The sequence below is a fragment of the Colias eurytheme genome, chromosome 15, assembly GCF_061535395.1.
Source record: "Colias eurytheme isolate Ceu_HAF_F1 chromosome 15, ilColEury1 Martin Lab GWU primary, whole genome shotgun sequence".
Taxonomy (NCBI): Eukaryota; Metazoa; Arthropoda; class Insecta; order Lepidoptera; family Pieridae; genus Colias; species Colias eurytheme.
The window spans coordinates 11,527,485-11,549,638 of record NC_142994.1 but is presented as its reverse complement, the minus strand read 5'-3'; the positions used below and the strand labels follow the sequence as shown (position 1 = coordinate 11,549,638).

The 22,154-nt window shown below is 32.9% G+C and overlaps 1 protein-coding gene across 1 annotated transcript; it reads left to right on the top strand.

Annotated features, from left to right (window-relative positions):
• The first annotated feature begins 3,505 nt into the window (after nt 1-3,505).
• Nucleotides 3,506-21,178, top strand: LOC149902587 (solute carrier family 22 member 1-like). The gene is made up of 7 exons (XM_090110278.1): nt 3,506-3,700; nt 8,855-8,954; nt 9,596-9,696; nt 17,365-17,516; nt 18,150-18,758; nt 19,592-19,773; nt 20,939-21,178. Exons 1-7 carry the CDS (start codon nt 3,528-3,530, stop codon nt 21,098-21,100), a joined length of 1,479 nt encoding a protein of 492 aa, XP_089966404.1. The 5' UTR covers nt 3,506-3,527; the 3' UTR covers nt 21,101-21,178.
• The last annotated feature ends 976 nt before the right edge of the window (nt 21,179-22,154 follow it).

Below are 22,154 nucleotides of genomic sequence, written 5' to 3'. Positions count from 1 at the left end.
TATGTTGAGCGGAACATAAGGCGTAATATGTAGGCGGTGTCGTCTCCATATTTATATCTCAATGATGTATATACATTAAACATTTACAACAGTTTTTTCATGAAATATATATCAAGAATATTTCAAGACACAATAACACTTCAAGTTTCTTTAAACTTCTAGTCACAGAAGACACACTAGACAAATAAGCAGACAATATCCAGCTATGGGAATCGAATCCACATCTTCACACAATATACGACTACCCACTATACAAACCATGTCATACACATTCGTGCATGTAATTATAAAACAACACAATTAACCACACAGGAATTACTTCCATAAGAATTCCAGATGCGTCTCAAGCCTCCAGAGAGCGAACTTTTTCAAAGGAATTATTCCATCCACATATTATTATTGGACGCGAGTTGTCGAGTAGATTGTTTTAGACGGACGCTCCCTTGGCAGTAACTTCCGTAAGTGTGTTTGGAGTTCCCCTCTATTGCTTGTCACTACACAATTGCGTTAAGAAGTACTGCCATTTCAACGTAATATGCCAATCTCTGAACAAAATTGACATGCTCTGAGGATCTTGTAATGGGGTTTTGTGAATGTTATATTTACAGGGTGTTAATTTGTTAACTTGTTACATGACTTGATATGAAGCGTGTTTGTCTGTGACTTTGCATAGTATGGTTGCCTGTAAGACGCGGGTTGGCTTCGTAGTCAATTTCTGTATGTTATGTAGTAAAATGTTCGTTTTTGCAAAACAAATTATGGTAGTGGTGATTTCATTATTTAAGCGAAATAGGTCACTTGTGTCAGTCAATGTGTAAAGATGTAGTTCAATTGTCCAGATATTTAGATGTTCATTTTATTGGTTTAAATTGCTGACGTATATGTTAAAAAATATCCCAACTTATTATTAAGCACACTAGACGGCCTTAGTACTTAGTGACCTTTATCAGGCAATCTAGGCAAGAATACCTATAGATAACTAACTTTCCACCCGCAGCTTCGCCCGCGCAGTCAAAGAAAAACCCGCATAGTTCCCGTTCCCGTGGGATTTCCGGGATAAAACCTATCCTATTTCCCGGGGTAAAAAGTAGCCTATGTCCTTTCTTGGGTATCAAAATATCTCTATACCAAATTTCATGCAAATTGGTTCAGTAGTTAAGGCGTGATTGAGTAACAGACAGACAGACAGAGTTACTTTCGCATTTATAATATTAGTATGGATTATTTATTTGATCAAGCCAACAATAATAATTTTAGATACAAATTACAATCATGTAAGTACTATTACATGAAAAACTGCCTTATAAAAAGGAAAAATTGTGCTCTGTTTTTAAATTCTCTTCATTACAGAAAGTTAAACATGTATTTGTATTCAATGCGAGTAACAAATGCGTTTGAGAATTCTAAAGTGCCTATAATAATTATTTATTTTATCACATCTGTAAGACAATGGTAGATATATTGATAATTCTTCTATGGTTTGATAACATTAGTTTTTATTAGGTAAGAGTATATGAGTCAGATATAAGACGTAGGTTTGCATTTGATCATGTAACTTAGGTTCTTAGATAAATGTAGAGCCGTGCACAATTTTAACCCATCTTTGCTTTAAATAATTTTAATATAATCAATTCTATAATTATGAATTCCTTGTCAGCTCTATATTCCTGATAAATTAGCACATCCTGCAAAATCTTTATGCAGGGAATACATGAATTCGTTGTACTACAGTATACATATTATGTACTTATAACTAGCTTTGAATTAAAACGATTTAGATTAAAGTAATAATGGTTTTTAGTATATAAATAGACACAATGTACAATATACATCTACATAACTATAAATGTATATGAAAATACCATTTATCAACTGAATAGAGGAAGGCCGTTACGCCAAAATTGTTGTTCAATTGTTGATAAGTACTTAATTATGTAGCAGTCATACTATTTTGCTCCGAATCAAATATGACTTCCATTAGGTACTTCTTTTGATTAAAAGGCAATAGTTTTAATAACAAGACCAGCAATGTATTTCGAATATAATTTTATACAAGGTCTTTTAATTTGACATTATTAGAATACAATATAAGAAAAAAAGGTAAGACACTCTAATTTTGCCTGTATTCTGTTCATAGAGAATCGAGAAACAGATCAGTTACATTATTTATATTAAGTTTTAATGTAATAAAATGAAGATAATACTTATTAAAGGTTAGATTAATTTATATACATAAAATTATTTGCAGTCATGATTTAATATTTGTAAATAACAACTCCCCGCTTATTCAAGTTACAAATAGACTTATATCTTGACTCTTTTAGCCAGTGAGATACATCAAAATTAGATATAGGTAAGGTTTCTTAAGATTCTTAAGATTACTTAAGATAAACCGATATAGAAGGTAAAGGTGAAAAAATGTACGTTTTTTTAAATTATCTAAAAATAAATGCACAAATTCTTACGTACTTTAGATTGAGAGATAATTGATTTTTTTATATTATATTACTAGCGGTCCGCCCCGGCTTCGCCCGTGGTACATATTTCGCAATAAAAGGTAGCCTATGTTCTTTCTCAGGGTCTAAAGATTATGTTTGTGCCAAATTTCATCAAAATCGGTTAAGAGGTTTATGCGTGAAAACAATACATACATACATAATTACATAATTTCAAACTTTTCCTCTTTATAATATTAGTATTATAGATGTCACAGTAAAATTAGGATATCAGACAAATTACGAAATATTACCAGAAAATCACTTGAGTGGTCGAATATTATCGTTTCATTTCATTAAACATATAATATTATATTTGTACACAAGTGCATAAAAATATCTTATATATAAAATTCTCGTGTCACAATGTTAGTCTGCATACTCCTCCGAAACGGGTGGACCGATTCTCATGAAATTTTCTGTGCATATCGGGTAAGTCTGAGAATCGGCCAACATCTATTTTTCATATGTACCACGGGCGAAGCCGGGGCGGACCGCTAGTCTTCTTATATATAAAATTCTCGTGTCACAATGTTAGTCTGCATACTCCTCCGAAATGGGTGGACCGATTCTCATGAAATTTTCTGTGCATATCGGGTAAGTCTGAGAATCGGCCAACATCTATTTTTCATATGTACCACGGGCGAAGCCGGGGCGGACCGCTAGTATAATATATAAATGCATATAAATATTGGTAAATTAGATATTAATATCACCTCAAGTTAACGACACAGCTAATCTTGTTCCTCATTATTTAATGATCACCAATAGGATGCCATTCAGTCGCTTGCGCATTCAGTGTTCATTGTCGTACACTTGTAGTGACCTAGTGATCAGTTCGTTTAGTACTTTCGTATTAAACATACGTAAAAATAAAATACAAAAATAATTTGAAAAGTGCACAAAGACATCGTAAAAATAAAAACAATTTAACGAATACGAACACCAAAAAAATATTTTTAATTTTTTTTTGTAAATATTATATACCTAAGTGAAAAATGTGCTTAAGATAATATAAGTGATACTTTCAAAATGAGTGTATCAGTGAGTGACGAAAAGAAAGTCGATTTGGACGACGTGTTGAATAAATTCGGTATTTTCAAGAAATATCATCGGCAAAAGTTATTTTTGCTGTTCATTGCTTTTGCGAGCAATAGCCTGTATTGCAATCAATTCATATTTATTACGGAGCCTGTGCAATATAGGTAATTATTTTTTTTAATATAGTACATTGTACAATATACGTTTCGTATCTATACTAATATACTGATTAATTAATATTATACAGCTGAAGAGTTTGTTTGAACGCACTAATCTCAGGAACTACTGGTCCGATTTGAAAAATTCTTCCAGTGTTAGATAGCCCATTTATTGAGGGAGGCTATAGGCTATACATATACAGTGGTGGACGTTTAATTAGAAACAGGTAACACGATGAAGTAGTCATCAAGTTTATTTAACATTTGTGTATTAAAGTATTAGAGATTAAGCATTATTTCATATGTAATAGAACACCCGTTTATCTAGTTTTATAATAAATTGCTTAATTTTAATCAAACGTTAGCTTAAATTAATAAAATCAAACAACTTTAGGTGAAGTCTGATTTCCGCGTATTTTCAGTCTGGACAACAAATTAGAAACAGCATGTTTCGAGTGTTCTAAAGTCAAAACCTATTAAAATGCCGTCAATATTTTTTTCATCTATAAATATTTGCACCGTTTTTTAAACATTCTATCTAAAAGTTTCTGAAAATTAATTTAATTTGCAGCAAAAATGGGTAAAAGTAAGATTCGTGACCCATCAACAAGAAAAATAATTTTAAGTTTACATTTTGACAAAAACTGGAGTTACAGAAAAATTGCAAATCATTTAGAGTGTTCGATAAAAAGATATTCAATGCTATAGTTTATTTCAAAGAGCATGGTACTTCTGATTAAGTGCCTAGAAAAGCTTGACCATGAAAAACTACTGCTCGCGAGGATAGGTAAATTATTCTTTTCGCAAAGATAGATCCATTTAAAGGTTCCAATTCTATTAGAAAATATGTTTTTGCAAACGTGTGAAAATCTCTTACAATCTGAGCCACGACGTTGTAAAGCCGTTGTTGTCTATAAAGATTATAACAATCTAAAAACAACCCCATACTATAAGGTTTCCTCCGCATTCTATTAGTCCATGCCTCCGCCTTGCTTAACTGTTTTTAATTTATTATCTAAGGTATGGTTAACTGGACGACGCGCGTATCTTTTGCCATCAGAATTGATTAAATTAATTTGTTTCGTCCCAAAATAAAACTTTTTTCACTGGCGGACTGTTCTCAAACAATATTTCTTAGTAAATGCAAATCGTCGTTCCCTGCCTAATAAGAAGCTGTACTTTCCTGGCGTCTCTCACAAACAATTTTGCCTCGACTTACCACCCGAAAACCGATCTCTTCGACACATGGCGTGGTTCATCTTCGGAAAAAACTAATTTTATAATAGAATTTGAGCTTTTAAATGGATCCATTTTTGCCAAAAGAATCATTTGCCTATCCTCGCGAGCAGTGATTTTTCATGGTCCAGCTTTTCTAGACACTTGATCAGAACTACCATGCTTATTGAAATAGACTGTAACATTGAATATCTTTTTATCGAACACTCTAAATGATTTGCAATTTTCCTGTAACTCCAGCTTTTGTCAAATTGTAAACTTAAAATTATTTTTCTTGTTGATGGGTCACGAATCTTACTTTTACCCATTTTTGCTGCAAAGTAAATTAATTTTCAGAAACTTTTAGATAGAATGTTTAAAAAACGGTGCAAATATTTATATATAAAAAAATATTGACGGCATTTTAATAGGTTTTGACTTTAGAACACTCGAAACATGCTGTTTCTAATTTGTTGTCCAGACTGAAAATACGCGGAAATCAGACTTCACCTAAAGTTGTTTGATTTTATTAATTTAAGCTAACGTTTGATTAAAATTAAGCAATTTATTATAAAACTAGATAAACGGGTGTTCTATTACATATGAAATAATGCTTAATCTCTAATACTTTAATACACAAATGTTAAATAAACTTGATGCAGACTACTTCATCGTGTTACCTGTTTCTAATTAAACGTCCACCACTGTATGTACCATGAACGAAGCCGGGACGGACCGCTAGTTAAAAATGTTTATATATAGACTGATAGGTTGGATCAAGTACCTAAGTTTTAATATCTTTAATATGATCTACTATTTCGGATATTTTGTAATGCAACTAGCTTCCGCCTTTGGCTTCGCCTGCGTGGTTTTTTGATAAAAGGTAGCCTATGTTCTTTCTCAGGGTCTAAAGATTGTCTGTGCCAAATTTCATCAAAATCGGTTGAGAGGTTTAAGCGGGAAAGCGTAACAGACAGACAGACAGAGTTACTTTCGCATTCATAATATTAGTAGGGATATAATCGTTTAATTGATATATTTAGTACTATTTTATGGATTTGAAATGGATCGTTGGCAGGCCCGTAATATCTAGATGTTTACTATATACCTATATATCTACTGAGAGGACAATTGTCCGATTCTACAAGTAATTGTTGTTTTCCTTCAATCTGGAACAATACTTTTTATTCTGTATATGTAACTACAACATAAAATAACGTTTTCTTGTATTACAATTAAATAAACAACATTAAAAATAAAGACATTCGAATTTCACATTAACTTAAAAGGATGAATTTTTAATCTTCTTATACAATATATATATATATATATATATATTATATAAAAATGAATCGCAAAATGTGTTGGTAAGTGCATAACTCGAGAACGGCTGAACCGATTTCGATAATTCTTTTTTTATTATGTTCCTTGAACTACGAGGATGGTTCTTATGTAGAGAAAACGTAAATATTATGTACCACGGGCGAAGCCGGGGCGGACAGCTAGTATGAAATAAATGGGGAATGAAATATGAGCTGGGTCTACTGAAAGTTTGAGATATAACATTGTATTTTTTTTATTCTGTGAGTTAAACAAGAAATTTACCAAATATGGTCGTATCGTATCGTAGATATCGACATGTAATATTTGATGTAGTTTAAGAATCTGGAATTTTAATATTTCATCCAAAAACGTCATGAACGTATGCTTGGCATTTAATATTTCTGCATATTTTTCCTTATCAACAACGTATTATAACTCAAAACGCATAAATATTACATTTTTATTGGCTGGAGTTTAATCGAATAGCTTGTTTTATTTTTTATTTTTTTTAATATTACTGGCCGCATCATTGGTACAATGGGTAAAGTGTGAATGTAAAGCCGAGGGACTGGGTTCAATTCCCAGTGGATAATAAAAACACCTCAGTCTAATAACAGAATATAAAGTACATATTATAATATGTCCGTAAAGAAAATTGAACTTAAAAACATATGTATGTATACCTACGTATAATGCATTTGCCCCTTAGCCCACCGCTGGACCTTACACGCACACAAAATTATATTTGAAATAAATATACTTAGGTAATATACCTAATAATAATCAAGACAATTTCAACTATAAAGCACGAGAATGTTAATAAACTGTACAAACTTTCTCGAGAAGTAGGAGTCTGCAGAAAAATTCGGAAACAAAATAAAATAAACAATTGAACTTCGAGAAATTACTGAATTATTGCATGGCGAGTTAATTCAAATAAATGAATAAGTCCAATATAATTATAATAGATAATACAATTTTTCTGTTTTCGTACTAAATATAATTACATTTAGAACATGCATTCATTATTATTTAAATTAACATTTTTATGTTGTTGTACGCATGGTACAACATTTAATTCCTATTCCTATTCCCTTATTCCTATTTCCCGCTCCAGTAGTTTGGGCTGATAGATTAGCGAGTCAACCATTGTGTTAAATATTAAGAATGTTGAATGCACGTCTAGCTTAACCAGTTCAAAAATTATCGGCTAGACGGTGTTGTCATGATAAACCTTGTCAAACATACATGACATTGAGTGGCATTCAACTCACTTATTGCATAATATAATCCATACTATATCCATACTTAATATTATAAATGCGAAAGTAACTCTGTCTGTCTGTTACTCAATCACGCCTAAACTACTGAACCAATTTGCATGAAATTTGGTATAGAGATATTTAGATACCCGAGAAAGGACATAGGATTTATCCCGGAAATCCTACGGGAACGGGTTTTTCTTTTAAAACGCTGTCGAAGCCGCGGGCGGAAAGCTAGTATTTTATAAGCCGCTCGTAAACAAACAAAATAAAAATGTAACTAATCTATATAATAAAACCTATGATATAAAAAATAATGTAGAGCCTTTCAGATATGGCAAAATAACATCATCATCAATGTTTTGTTTTCTAAATTCGATTTTGTACAAAATACTCTGATGATAAATTGCTCGCTCATGATACTAAAAAAAATAACGATATTGCATTAAAGTAAATTCATATTATGTGTGAATATTTTTGTATGCACTTATGCATCAAGCATGCACTAAGTCAATTTTCATGTGTCATTTTTAAGAACACCCTTATCTACCGATATTTATATCCATTTGATATAATTGATAAGACGACAGTGAGAATTTGCAATCGGTCATGTAAAATATATTACAGGAACGTGGGTCCTAGCAGTTTTTTAGTGTATTGAATTTAAATAGATTAAAAAAACGACGTTATAACATTAAATACAATAAAAATAACAATAAATTATTAATTAACACTTAAAATTACATAAAATTATTATTAGTTCCGTGATCATTAAGTCATTCTGGATTTAATGATAGCGATATATGTCATTATTATTATGAAGGCATGATTTTTATTAATGTCTAAAATATAAAAAAAAACCTCTTTTCTACGTGCTTGTGTTTATAAATAATCCTTAGAATTAATTTTAACTCAAATCTTTAATCGACAAGATTATATTGTTCTCAAAATTAAAACTCAAACGCATAGGTACATTTATTTATTCAATTAGATCTCTTTTAGAAGCACTTTCGAATCGTCATTTCATATTTTTAACATTTACCTACCACCGATTCGGAAAGCAGTATCTATGGAGAAGAACCGGCAAGAAACTCCATATTTGCTCTTTTAAAATAATTTCAATATTACAATTCAATTTTACATAATATGTAGCTTATATCTAACTACATAATAAGCCAAAGAACTGCCCTGTGGTTCTTACGCGACAACCCTCCATGGATTTTCATCTTCCACTAGTAAATACCACCGTTTCGGAAAGCAAGTCAAGCAAGGGGCAAGCAGTCTTTACATAGTAGAGTTCGCTAGAAACTCAGTAGTTGCCCTTTTAATACTATTTATTTTATAATTAAAATTATTTCAGGTGCAAAGAAGATGACTTCAATCAATCAGTATGTAGCAGTAATTCGAGTGATGTTTGCACTGAGTGGATATATGAAGACACGGGCAGTTTTGTTGCCACGGTAATCATTTTAATTTTGATTTTTTTCTTAGACTTCATCTAAATTAAGTCCATTATTTTAGTACTATGAAATATTTATCTACACTTCCATCTACGTAATGTTAATATTATAAATGTAAAAAATGAAAAGGATGTATGTATGTATGTGAAAACCACTGAACAGATTTTGATGATACTTGGCGGTGTTGTCGCGTGCCTATACATATAATAGCACATGAGCTTAAGAAATACTTGCTTTTTCCTGCAGGTTCATCTGCTGGTGAAATACGCGAATAATCAAACAAATTTCGTTTTGTACTTTTTAAATTATTAAAATTTGCATCAGAAATGTAATACATAAAAATACATAAAATCGTCGCCACATGTCGACGTCAGTCGTCGACGCGTCGGCGGCAGCATTTAATATTGCCGTCGACAGTTAAAATCGGATGCCGTCAAACGTCAAATGCTTGCAGTTTGCCCGTCAACACAAAACTGCAAGCGTCGCCACTTTTCGACGGCAGCCGACGACGGCTGAAGTAGCCTCTGCCGTTCATAGTTGCAAAACCAAATGATAAATATCTTCTTCAAATTGCATATTTCTATAATGAATAAATCAGTTCTAGACGAGGAAGTATTAATATTAAGTTAAAATAATTGCAGTTTGACCTCGCCTGTCAGGACTGGAAGCGAACTCTTGTGGGCTCCGCGCACAACTTTGGATACATGGTTGGTCTGCTCATTGTTGGGCCCATGTCTGACAGGTATGGATAAATAATGCTGATGTCTATACTTATATACTTATAATATTATAAAGCTGAACAGTTTGTTCGTTTGAACGCGCTAATCTCGTGAACTACTTGGTCCGATTTGAAAAATTATTTCGGTGTTAGATAGCCCATTTATCGAGGAAGGTGCTGTGCGTAAGGCACTGTTCAATATATATCATCTCATTAAGACCAACAGGAGCAGAGCACTGCGGGTAAAACCGCGGAGCACAGCCAGTAAAATATAAGTAGATAGGTAATTATTTTTTTACAAAATCGAAGAAAAAAAAATAAACCGGCCTAATTGATAACCTCTTCCTTTTTTGAAGTCGATTAAAAAGCTGTTATTATGTCAGATATAAACAAAATTTTAATGGTGTGCACCAATGGCACCAGCTAGTAAATTAATATGGGGAATTATAAAACGAGCGAACAAAAAAAAACTTTGCGACTGATGATGACATACTGTTTTAATAACTTGAGCGGTATGAATTTGACTAAGCGAAAAATTAACTAAACTGACGACGAATATTGATTTATAATAAAATCCAGAACGAGCTTACAAAAGTGGATTGTGATAAATGCATTTCAGATATTAAAATTTTATCCGAGCGACTTCATTACTAAGTGAGCGACTGGAAATACAGAGAGGGCAACTTCAATATTAAGATCGATTCGATTTTTCTAAGTGAGGTTATACCATAGACTAATACACTCAAGAAGACTTACAATCGCCATAGTAAAAAACGTAACTCGTTTCTCAGTTCTCAATTTTGTCGATAGATGTCACTCACAGTAGCATTTGGCATTTTTATAAGCTTTTTTATACGTTTAAGAACTAGATGTCGCCTTAGAGCATTAAGTCGGTTTAATGAAGCTAAGAGATGTCGCTACAAAAAAAATCAATGTGCCAAATAGTATCTTGACGTAAAATATAATACGCAAAAAACGTAAACTATAACGTAAAATATAATACGTAAAATATAATACGCAAAAAAATATTTTTATTTAAATGTTATTTTTTGCTCTGAATCGCGCAAGCGAAATGTTTTCGTTACAGAGCATATATACAACTTTCCGCCATTAATAATCGGGGTCTTTACGGCCGGCCGGTCGAGTAGACTAGTCTCTCCCTTTTTCGATTGAGGAAATCCACCTCCCTACCTCCACATCATTTTGTTTTAGTTTTAAAGATTTAATAAGCGTAAAATAATACTTTCTTCATTTTTGTATTTTGAGTAAACGTAACACTAATAACGGTTAGTTTGACCAGAGGCGACTCGTGACAAAATTGTATGGGTGTTTAATTAAGTATTGAACTATAGTCTAAAACTAAAACAAAGAAAATACAGTAGCGTAGTAAATTCATTACAAAAAAAAAGCACCACAATAAGGGTGCTATTACAGATTTTTAACAATAAAAATGAATCGCAAAATGTGTTGGTAAGCGCATAACTCGAGAACGGCTGAACCGATTTCGATAATTCTTTTTTTATTATATTCCTTGAAGTACGAGGATGGTTTTTATGTAGAGAAAACGTAAATATGTACCACGGGCGAAGCCGGGGCGGACCGCTAGTTACAAATAATTGGAATATTTCGATTTGCAACAAATAATGTTAACGATATTTTTTATCAGTTAAATAGTTTAAGAGATATATCGTAAATACCATTTCAACCGCTATTTTCAAGATGGCGGCCGTGGGACAAGGGTGGCGACCCCACAAACTTGGTTTTAGCTTCACACTGACCCCCCCTAGACATCAAAAAAACAAAATTGTGTCCTCTAAAAAATGCAAGGTTAGGGCTAAAAAATGTAACATTTCAATGGATCACTAATAAAAGTAACAAAATGAATTTTTAAAGTTATCTTCTGGAATCAATTTCAATAAAAATATAAAAAAATAATACTATCAAGTATGAAGATGATCTATAAAATGGATTGCGCTTTGTTTACGTGATCTTTTGTTTCGCGAAGGACTGAAAATTTCTCTTAACCTCTTATTGGATTCCGTATTTAGGCATTTGATATTCGTATTGGAGTTTAGGTATACGATAAATTTAATTTAAAATTAAAGATATATTAATTGTTAAATGAATGAGCACAACTTTATTATAATTATTTATGGGAGTTCACTGCACCAGCGCTCCTTAGGATGGACCGCCTATTTTTGTCACTTCGTTCATCGCTGTTCGAGAGTGACTTCGTGACCACCATGGACTTAGATCATTAAGTAATCGATAACACTCGCAGGTGTTTCCCCTTTTGTCGAGGTATAAGATTATTCGAATCGAAAAATCTTATGCTTTCATAAAAACTACTTGCGTAATCGATTACAAACACTCTGCGTTTTCCTAGGCTAAAACATCGAAAGGACGTCTGCGAGTGCTCCGCTAAAAATGCCGTTTTGCACTGTCAAGCCTTGCAGAAGCAATTCAAACATGTCGAATATTAAAAAAGATGGAATAACCTTTCATTTGTGTATATTTTTTTAACGTACATTTCTAATTAAATGCAATTTCTAATAATCGTCGATGTATCGTTTAGCGATATGATCAAGACAAATAATCGAGTCGTTTACTCGATCATTGATGCGGCCCCACGAGACTATCATGGAAAGAAAATATACAAATTTAATCTTTATGAACTAAGAGATAAAGTTGAATTTAAAACCCGATAATGAACCGCATTCCTTACGAGTCTATCTTTTAGCCCCTTGAACACCGAGCGGCCCGATCGGACCACGGCCCACGGGCCACGACACAATAGATTTTCTATTGTGTCTGTGATTCCGGGGGCTGAGGCATTAAAGAAATACAAATTTAATCTTTATGATCTAAGTTATAAAGTTGAATTTAGAACGTGATATTGAACCGCACTCCCCACGAGACAACTTGTAATGAAATACAAATTTAATCTTTATGAACTTAGGGATAGAGTTGAATTTAAAAACTCGTCGCTTAAAAGGTCATAAATTTTTACGACTTTCGTGACACAAATTATTTTTGTGAATGTGTGATTGTGTTTCAATAGTGTGAGTTACCTTCCCCGCACCAAAATCAGCAGAAAGTTTAGTTAGAACATTTGCCAGCGTACTCCATCCATTACTTAATGATCTAAGACCATGGACCACGTTGCTATGAACTGTTTTTGTCAAAGAATTACTCGAACAATTAGAGCATAAATTTCTACGTAAGATGTATAGGTGCCCGTAGCTGTATTGATGAGTCTCGTACTTAAAAACCGATAGATGCTGGTTCAAATCATTGCCGTACATCTTTTTTTTTTTCCTTTCCCGTATTTTATGGTCATATAAATAATACTGTTTACAAGGGAATAATTAAGAAGAAAAAAGATATAGACATTTTTTTTAACAGAAAATAAAGAATTTAAATAATATATATTACTAGCGGTCCGCCCCGGCTTCGCCCGTGGTACATATTTACGTTTTCTCTACATAAAAACCATCCTCGTACTTCAAGGAATATAATAAAAAAAGAATTATCGAAATCGGTTCAGCCGTTCTCGAGTTATGCGCTTACCAACACATTTTGCGATTCATTTTTATATATAAGACTAGCAGTCCGCCCCGGCTTCACCCGTGGTACATATTCACGTTTTCTCTACATAAGAACCATCCTCGAACTTCAAGGAATATTATAAAAAAAGAATTAACGAAATCGGTTAATCCGTTCTCAAGTTATGCGCTTACCAACACATTTTGGGATTCATTTTTATATTATAACTAGCGGTCCGCCCCGGCTTCGCCCGTGGTACATGTTTACGTTTTCTCTGCATAAGAACCATCCTCGTACTTCAAGGAATATAATAAAAAAAGAATTATCGAAATCGGTTCAGCCGTTCTCAAGTTATGCGCTTACCAACACATTTTGCGATTCATTTTTATATATAAGAAGATATACACTACTCTGATCACTATGTCGAATGTTTGTAGTGGGTGTCGAAATCTTATTAAAGGTACTCTCTTCCTTAAGATGCTCCACAATCCTATATAAGTTACTCTATGATGCTCCACCACCGCGTTGCTATGAACTGTATTTATCAAAGAAATACTCGAACAATTAGAGCATAAAGGAGAATGACCACGGGTGGTATCGGTAAAATTTTAGTTGTGCCACGTATTCGTGATATTGTTAATTCCTATTTGTATTTATAACGATCATATGTATGAATATTAAGTCTTAATTATACCGAATAAATTGAAATAATAGTAAAAGTTATTCTTTTGAAACATGTATGACCACGTATGGAATCGGTAAAATACTAGTTGTGTCACGTGTTCGTGATATTGTTAATTCCTATTTGTATTTATAATGATCATATTTATCACTATTAAGTCGTAATTATACCGAATAAATAGAAATAAAAGTAAAAGTTTCTGTTTTGACACATTATATCTATCTCTCTTGCAAGCGTCCTGCGTCATATGTCATAGTTGAATGAATGTGTTCGACGCATTGTTCGACGTTATTTATTTTGAATTATAATGTTTATTACGATTTACTTTTCACATTTGTCTTGTAAATTAAAATATTACCTATGTAATAAATGTAAAACTTAACGTTCATCGTTAGTATAAACTCGATAAAGTATTTTTTTGAAGCGTTGAATAAAACTATTGTTTTATTTTTATTGTCGTGAACTGCGGCTTATTTACATAAAAACTTTAATCGTTTCTAAAAGTACTAACATCAAGCTTTAAATTGAGCTATATTTCATCTTAACACAATAAGTTTGATTGCGATACCAAGTGCCATAGACCATAGTCACTTGGGCAATCTCCTTTCAATGTAAGACGTATAAGTGCCGGTAGCTGTGTTGACTGAGTCTCGTACTTTAAAATCGATAGATGCTGGTTCAAATCATCGCTGTTCATCCACATTTTTTTTTCTGGGTCATATAAATAATACTGTTTACAAGAGAATACTTAAGAAAAAAAAAGAAAAGACATTTTTTTTAACAGAAAATAAAGAATATATATAATATACACTACTCTGATCACTATGTTGAATGTTTGTAGTGGATGTCGAAATCTTATTAAAGGTACTCACTTCCTTAAGATGCTCCACCACCGCGTTGCTATGAACTGTATTTATCAAAGAAATACTCGAACAATTAGAGCATAAATTTCAATGTAAGACGTATAAGTGCCTGTAGCTGTGTTGACTGAGTCTCGTACTTTAAAATCGATTGATGCTGGTTCAAATCATCGCTGTACATCCACATTTTTTTTTCTTTTCCCGTATTTTATAGTCATATAAATAATACTGTTTACAAGGGAATACTTAAGAAGAAAAAAGATATAGACATTTTTTAACAGAATATAAAGAATATATATAATATAATTATATTATATACACTACTCTGATCACTATGTCGAATGTTTGTAGTGGGTGTCGAAATCGTAATAGAGGTACTCACTTCCTTAGATGCTCCCTAAAAACTAAAATAATAATTCAAAAACACCGGAGTTTTTAAAACAACGCCCTCTAGATGTAATAATTGAAAATCGATAGTTTGCTGTTTCCTTAGTTCTAAAATTGGTCACTAGGTGGCGCTTTTAAAACTGCAAATTAAATAATAAGCTCAAATGAGAGCGCCATCTAGCAATAAGCTGAAATTACGGGGTACGATCTCTAGTATGACAATCATCAGTCCTCTTTAGATTCTATTAGTCCATGGTTATACTTAGCGAACTACTAAAAAGTTCACTTTGAGCAAAGTTTTGTAAGCTGCTTTATTAATGATTATTGGTTACTGATATTCTATTTGAGGGCTTATGTTTTTTTATTTTGATACGCTTCTTTAATAAAAACTACAGATTTTTAAATTCGCGCGAATTCGAATGGGGGCGGGGCGACGAATCGTTGCAGTCAGGTAAGGTGGGAGTTGGTTTTTTTTTTTAGTTGACTGAAGCGTCTTATTTTATTTATTGTTCATTTGATTGAAATCAATGCATGCATATTACTTTATTTTTACGGAGTACATTGTTTTAATTGGCTCGTCTTTAGTACCTTTACGTTTCGCTAGAGCGTTGATTTTTTTTTAAGTTTTCAAAAGTTTTCAAGATACCTATAATTTTTTTAAATTCAGAAAATTTGGTTATTATTTACGACGTTTTTGATAGCTGTCGTTTCGTTCACTGTAACTAACTGATTCCTTTAATAAATGTGTTTTTACGGTTAATATAAAAGCGCAAATTAAACAATTATGTATTAAATCAAAAATATGATATTAATATATGTATGTATATTTTACTTTACAAATCTAATACGGTAAATATCAAATCTAAAAAAAATATATGCAATAACGAAACGTGAGCCCATTTTGTGTGGCGAGTGCCAAAAGCGACTTTAGGGTGATTCCCACTCAACCAAAAAAAACTACGTAGGTTAAAAACTATAAAACTTTTATTCTTAATATTCAAATAGGTAGCGAGGAGCGAAGCGACGAGCGTGTTAGGTTAACTCTTGAACTGCCGCACGAGCCGAGCGAGCGAAGCGAGCGTGCCGCGGCAGCGGCCGGCGAGTGCCAGAAGCGACTTAAGGGCGATTCTCAAAATAATTTTCATTCTCGATTTTCACAAAAACTACGCATTTTCGTAGAAAAAGGAAAGCAGTTTATTTTGAAGTCACTACCCGCTATCGATTAGACACCTTAAAATAATGAAATTCGGGGATCACGAGTCGTAGTGTTAGGTTGACATGATACAAGATAGGAGCCCCGAAGGGGCTCCGTCGACTGCTCGTTTGTATGTATTTTATACTGGGCTGGTACTAGGTAGAGAACCTAGCACTAAATATATAATCCCCCTCCCCTCCCCTCCCCTCCCCCTCAACCCCAAAAAAAAAAGTAATTATACAAAAGTCCTTCCTTTTAATTACCCTTATATTTCAATAATAAAATTTCTCAACTAATAGAATAGTGTTTCTTCAAATAGTTATTTCATATTATTTTTATTTTTTAAATGTGAGCTCATTATACTCTGCTCATTAGTGTATTTTTCAAAGTAGGTAGTTTTTGTATTCGAAACACTTCATTTAAGATAAAATGCCGCTCAGTATAAAAAATACATTTGCCAATTATTGAAAAAAATGCAGGACGTAACGTTGACACTCAAACAAATATTAGGTCGCTCAAATATTATTAAGCTGCTCATTTTGTATTTTAAGTAACTCAAATTAATGTTTGTAAGTTGCTGTTCTGTTGATTTCTCGTCACTCGCAGTCAGTCGCTCACTTAGTAATTCTATAACCCAAATTAATTAATTTTGACACTTAGAACTGTAATTTACAGTCACTCGTTTTATTGCTACCCAATTAATATTTGTCAATTGGATTATGATTATAATCTGGTTAACGATCCACTGATGGACCAAGACAAATTATGTTATATGTAATTTGTCAAAATTTATTAGGTATAATATAACCTTGACCTTGATTGATTCACATTATATTTATTTATCATCCAAACGATTGCGACGATTTGCATATAATATCCATTTATTTTTATTGAATATACAAGGAATATACCTAAATTTCAATATTTATTTAATTTATTTATTGGAATTAATTATACAATTACAATATAAGTAGTTGTACTTATATTACACTTTCTATAAAAAAATGCCATAATTTCAACAGGTTCGGTCGAAAAGCCGCCATAGTAGCTACAGGCGTGTTAGGGGGAATCATCGGAGTGCTAAGGAGTTTCACCCTCTGGTACTGGGTCTACGTAGCCCTGGAGTTTCTGGAGGCCTGTATTGGGGACATCTGCTCCCCGGCCTTTGTTTTATGTATGTTCACGTGATCCTTACTAATATTATTATGTGAGTTTGTTTGTTACGCTTTCACGCAAAAACTACGAAACCGATCTGCATGAAATTTGGTCCAAGCTCGAGACGTGAGAAAGGACAAAGGATACTTTTTATCCCGGAAATTTCATAGAAACGGGAACTATGCGGGATTTTCTTTGAAAACGCGGGATACGTTTCTATAGCTTTCCGCCCGCGGATTCACCCGCTTCACCTTTCACAAGCTATAGTAATGTATATTTTTCAGTTAGATTTTTAAGAATATCATTTTGTATAACACGTTTTAAATTTGATATGTGTTGACGAGTTCCAATTAAAACTGTAATTTATTGATTGCAAATTGTACCTAATTTTCAATATATAGATATTATGTAAATACAAATGTTTCACTTAAATATTAACATAATTTAGTTTTGCACGTACATTTCAATTTGTGCATGTTTTACCTTTTCCTCAGAACCTTTAATAAAATTGTTATACTTACTTTGAATCTGCAACTTATCTACACAATTTTGCACGAATGATATTGGCAACATTCAACATAATAATTCATAATAAACATCAATATAGTAAACTCTACGAAAATATTAAATCCTTGTATAACGAACTTTGCAGCTTTAGAAATAGTAGCAAAGAAGAAGCGTCTGCTATTCAATATGTTAGGGAGTCTCGGGTATGCAGTGGGGGGAACTACCCTTGGTCTTATTGCCTGGCTCGTGCCAAGCTGGCGATGGCTTCTCCGTACCATTTATACCCCAGCCTTACTCTTCATATTCTACATCTTCCTTCTTGACGAAAGCCCGAGATGGCATCTATCAAACGGGAGAAAGGAAAAAGCTGCAAAGATATTAGAAAAAGCAGCAGCGACTAATAAAATCAAGCTAGACCAAAATATGCTCGATAATTTGAACTGTGAAGTGAACGAAAGTACGAATTTCAAAGAAGTGGTAATAGGTACCTTGAAGTCCAGTAAATTACGGATCAGGTTTTTCGTATGTTTGGTCTGGTGGACCACATCTACATTTGTTAACTATGGGATGGTGCTGAATTCTATAAGTTTACAGGGAAATAAGTATTTGAACTTTGCACTGACGCAGATTATAGATATTCCTGGGCTGTTCTTTATAACGTATGTCTTGGTCCGGTTTAAGAGGAAGAAGCCGTTGATGTTTTGCTTTGCGATGGGAGCGGCGTTGTGCTTGTCTCAGCCATTTATACCGACTGGTAAGTAAATAATTATATGTTAGAGTTAATCCTTAACGTTTTATACAATCTTTTGGTTTATGTAATGCAATAATATTGAGACAATTATTATTTGTATAGATTGGTTCTAATGTTTAAAGCCTCTTTCAACCACTTTTGATATTATACAGATTAAATAAAGACCAGTAGAACTTTTCTTGGCATTTGTATCAAAAAAAAGGAACTTAAGAATTAAAATTATTTTAAAGATGAGAACTGAATTCAAAAAAAAAGATGATGATATATTCAATTAACGTTCAAGTTTTTCAAATTGGTAAAACCAGTACTTTGTTGCATGCTACTGATAATGCTAAATATACCAAGTTATCTATATGCCATTAAAACCTAATGGAAAATAAATGTGTAGAAGATCACGTTTTTGTTACCGTTACAACTTACAATAATATTATATTATACAGGAATATATCAATAAATTGTCTTAGATATGTCTTTTGCAATAGGTACTTGAATAATTATATTATTATTATACTTTAAAATATGTAACAAGGTTGAGTTATGTAGTTTTAATTATCTTCGCGGTTAACTGTTATCCAGTTCAATTAAACAATTTTCTATTTGTTTTCAATTATATTTAATATAAAATTCATTGTATTTTTCCATCTTTTAATGCAATCTTATATAATATATGGGTGAGAATAATTCTTAATAAATATTGATATTTCTTGGAAAATAAATTGATATTTCTCATAAAACTCTAAAATTATTTTTGAAAGTAAATGGAACCAACATCTTCACTTTATTTATTTACCCTTTCTTTCTCTTTCTCAACCATTTTCAAGGTCTTATATCAACAGATCTACCCTGGCTGTCCATCACATTCTACATGGCAGGGAAGTTGATGTCCTCTTTCTACTTCAATATTACATATCTGTATACGTCAGAATTGTTTCCAACTTATACGAGGAACTCCATGCATGCGCTGTGCTCGTCTTTGGGGAGAGTGGGGTCTTTGGTAGCGCAGCAAACACCACTTTTGGTAAGTTACAGGTTATAGACGAAATACTGGTTTTGCTGTTATGTTATCATCAAAATCGGTTCTTCATAATGTTTATCAGAAACATCTATATAGATCGACGTTTATTGCACGCCTCATAAGCGAAGCGTTGAGGTGGGTACTACTGTCACTTCGCGCAAAACATCTGATTTTTCAAACTTAAAATGTCTTTATGTATCATACATTTCACTTGTAAGATAATACATACACACACATATTAAGAAAAAACACTATTTTTAACATTCATGATATTTTTGATGTCATTTTTGTTATTTAAACTAGTTAAAAAACAGTTTAAAAAAGTTCTGTCTTGGACGTCCGTGTGTCTGTATGTGCGGAGGATTTTCTTGTTAACACGATAGCGACCGAAATACTTTACTAATCGAGTCTTTTTTTTTCTCTTACGCTTGAGTATGCTCAGGAATAGAACCCTTTCATTTTTCAGGGTCTGATTCGATGTGGTTTAATTGTTATTAAATAAACAAAAATAATAATTAATAAATAATTATTAAAAAAAAATTATGAGGCGTGCACTTTTGGATTTTCCAAATTTATTTTAACACATTATTGTTCTTTTAACTGATAATGTTTAGGGAACTTGTTGAACTGGCATTTTTTTTTGCGTCAATTTTTCCTTAGGCTATTAAAATTATAAAATAGTGTATCCAGCAACTTAGAATTCAACCAACCAACTTAACTGAGAATTCGAAGTCTGTGAATATAAAAGAATGGATTTCTTTCTTCCTTTTATCACGCAAAAGTGACAAAATATGGTCGAAAGCAATTTTCTGATTTTAGAAAATCAATTATAATCAAATTGTTGGTTTATTGAGAAATGTAATAATGGGCATGTAACCAACAATGATTTGTTGATTTCCGATTTCCTCAATGGTCAAAATACATTAAACACATAATAATTTAAAGTCCAGTAATTTTATTTCAATGCAATATTTAGTTGAAACATTTTTTAGTCATACACAAACGATCGAAATTTCTGGACATTCTTCTAAAATTAAAGCATACCTATATATGCACTTATAGGTATTTAAAAAAAGGAAATGCGTTACAAATTCTATTCAAATGTTTCTATTCAAAAATTCACGTTACAATAATATATTTTATGGGAAACTATCTTTTAACCTTTCAGACGGTATACTGGGTAGGTCTACCAGCTTTTGTCTTCGGATCTGCGTCTCTCTTTGCCGGCTTAGTGACGTTGCTCGTACCGGACGTGTCGGACGATTCTCTGCCAGACAACGTGAAGCAGGCTGAGGCGTTGGGCATGAAGGAGAAGAAGGCTGTACTGTGATGAAGAAATTGTAGGGAAATTTGGTGCAATAATGTTAGAAAGTTGGTAGAAATAGTTGTTTAGTGTTGTGGAAGATTGTTATTATGAAAGAAAGAAAGAAATTTATTGTCATTTAAAACAACCCACGATAGACCACACATAAATGTGTAACAAAAAAAGGCGTGTGGCACTCGGGGACTGCCGCGGTAAAGCTATTGCATGCTATGCCTTCAAGCTACACCTCCGTGTCCGTCGGAGTGGGGAGCGTGAGGTTTTTTCGTTACGGAATTTCTAGATTCGGTCCCCGCGCTCAAGGCCCGCGATAGAAGCTATGCAATAGCTAAAACTTAAAAACTAATTCGAAGATAATTTATCAAAAGTGCAAAAAAAAAAAAATTAAAAGAGCATACTGCGCGGCTCGTTGGTTGCTGATAAAAGGGGCTGACCCAGCAAATACTAAAAATTTTATCCGCACTAATGTTATGTTTTGAAAGAGACAGAACTCTACGGAGGCAAAACAGATACTAAAATTAACAGTAGGTATATAATAAAAAAAATACTTATAGAAAATTTATTAGGCATTTCTTTTAAAAAATACGTTTTATCTATATGATAATATGACCTTGTCATCTCTATGCCCAACGAGTCAAATCTCATTTTGTAGGGAGTGAATGCAGTTCACATTAGTTTTACTGATCGATTTCCTTTACGTGAGGAAAGGTGATCAATCTTCGGAACAGGAAAGGTTTGTACGGTGGAAACAAAAAAGTATCGGTGAATATCTATATTAGCTGTATTTTATATTCGGCAAACTTGACTTTTGTAAAAGTGAAAATATCTACGTTTGTTTGTGTATTAGCTAGGACCAAACGGCGGCATGAATTTTAATGAAATTTGGTGGTATGATAAACTACCATTTTAAACTATTGCATAGCTTCTATCCCAGGCCTTGAGCGCGGGGACCGAATCTAGAAATTCCGTAACAAAAAACCTCACACTCCCCACTCCGACGGGCGCGGAGGTGTGGCTTGAAGGCAGAGGCGGCTCGCCCTAAGGAGCGCTGGTGCAGTGAACT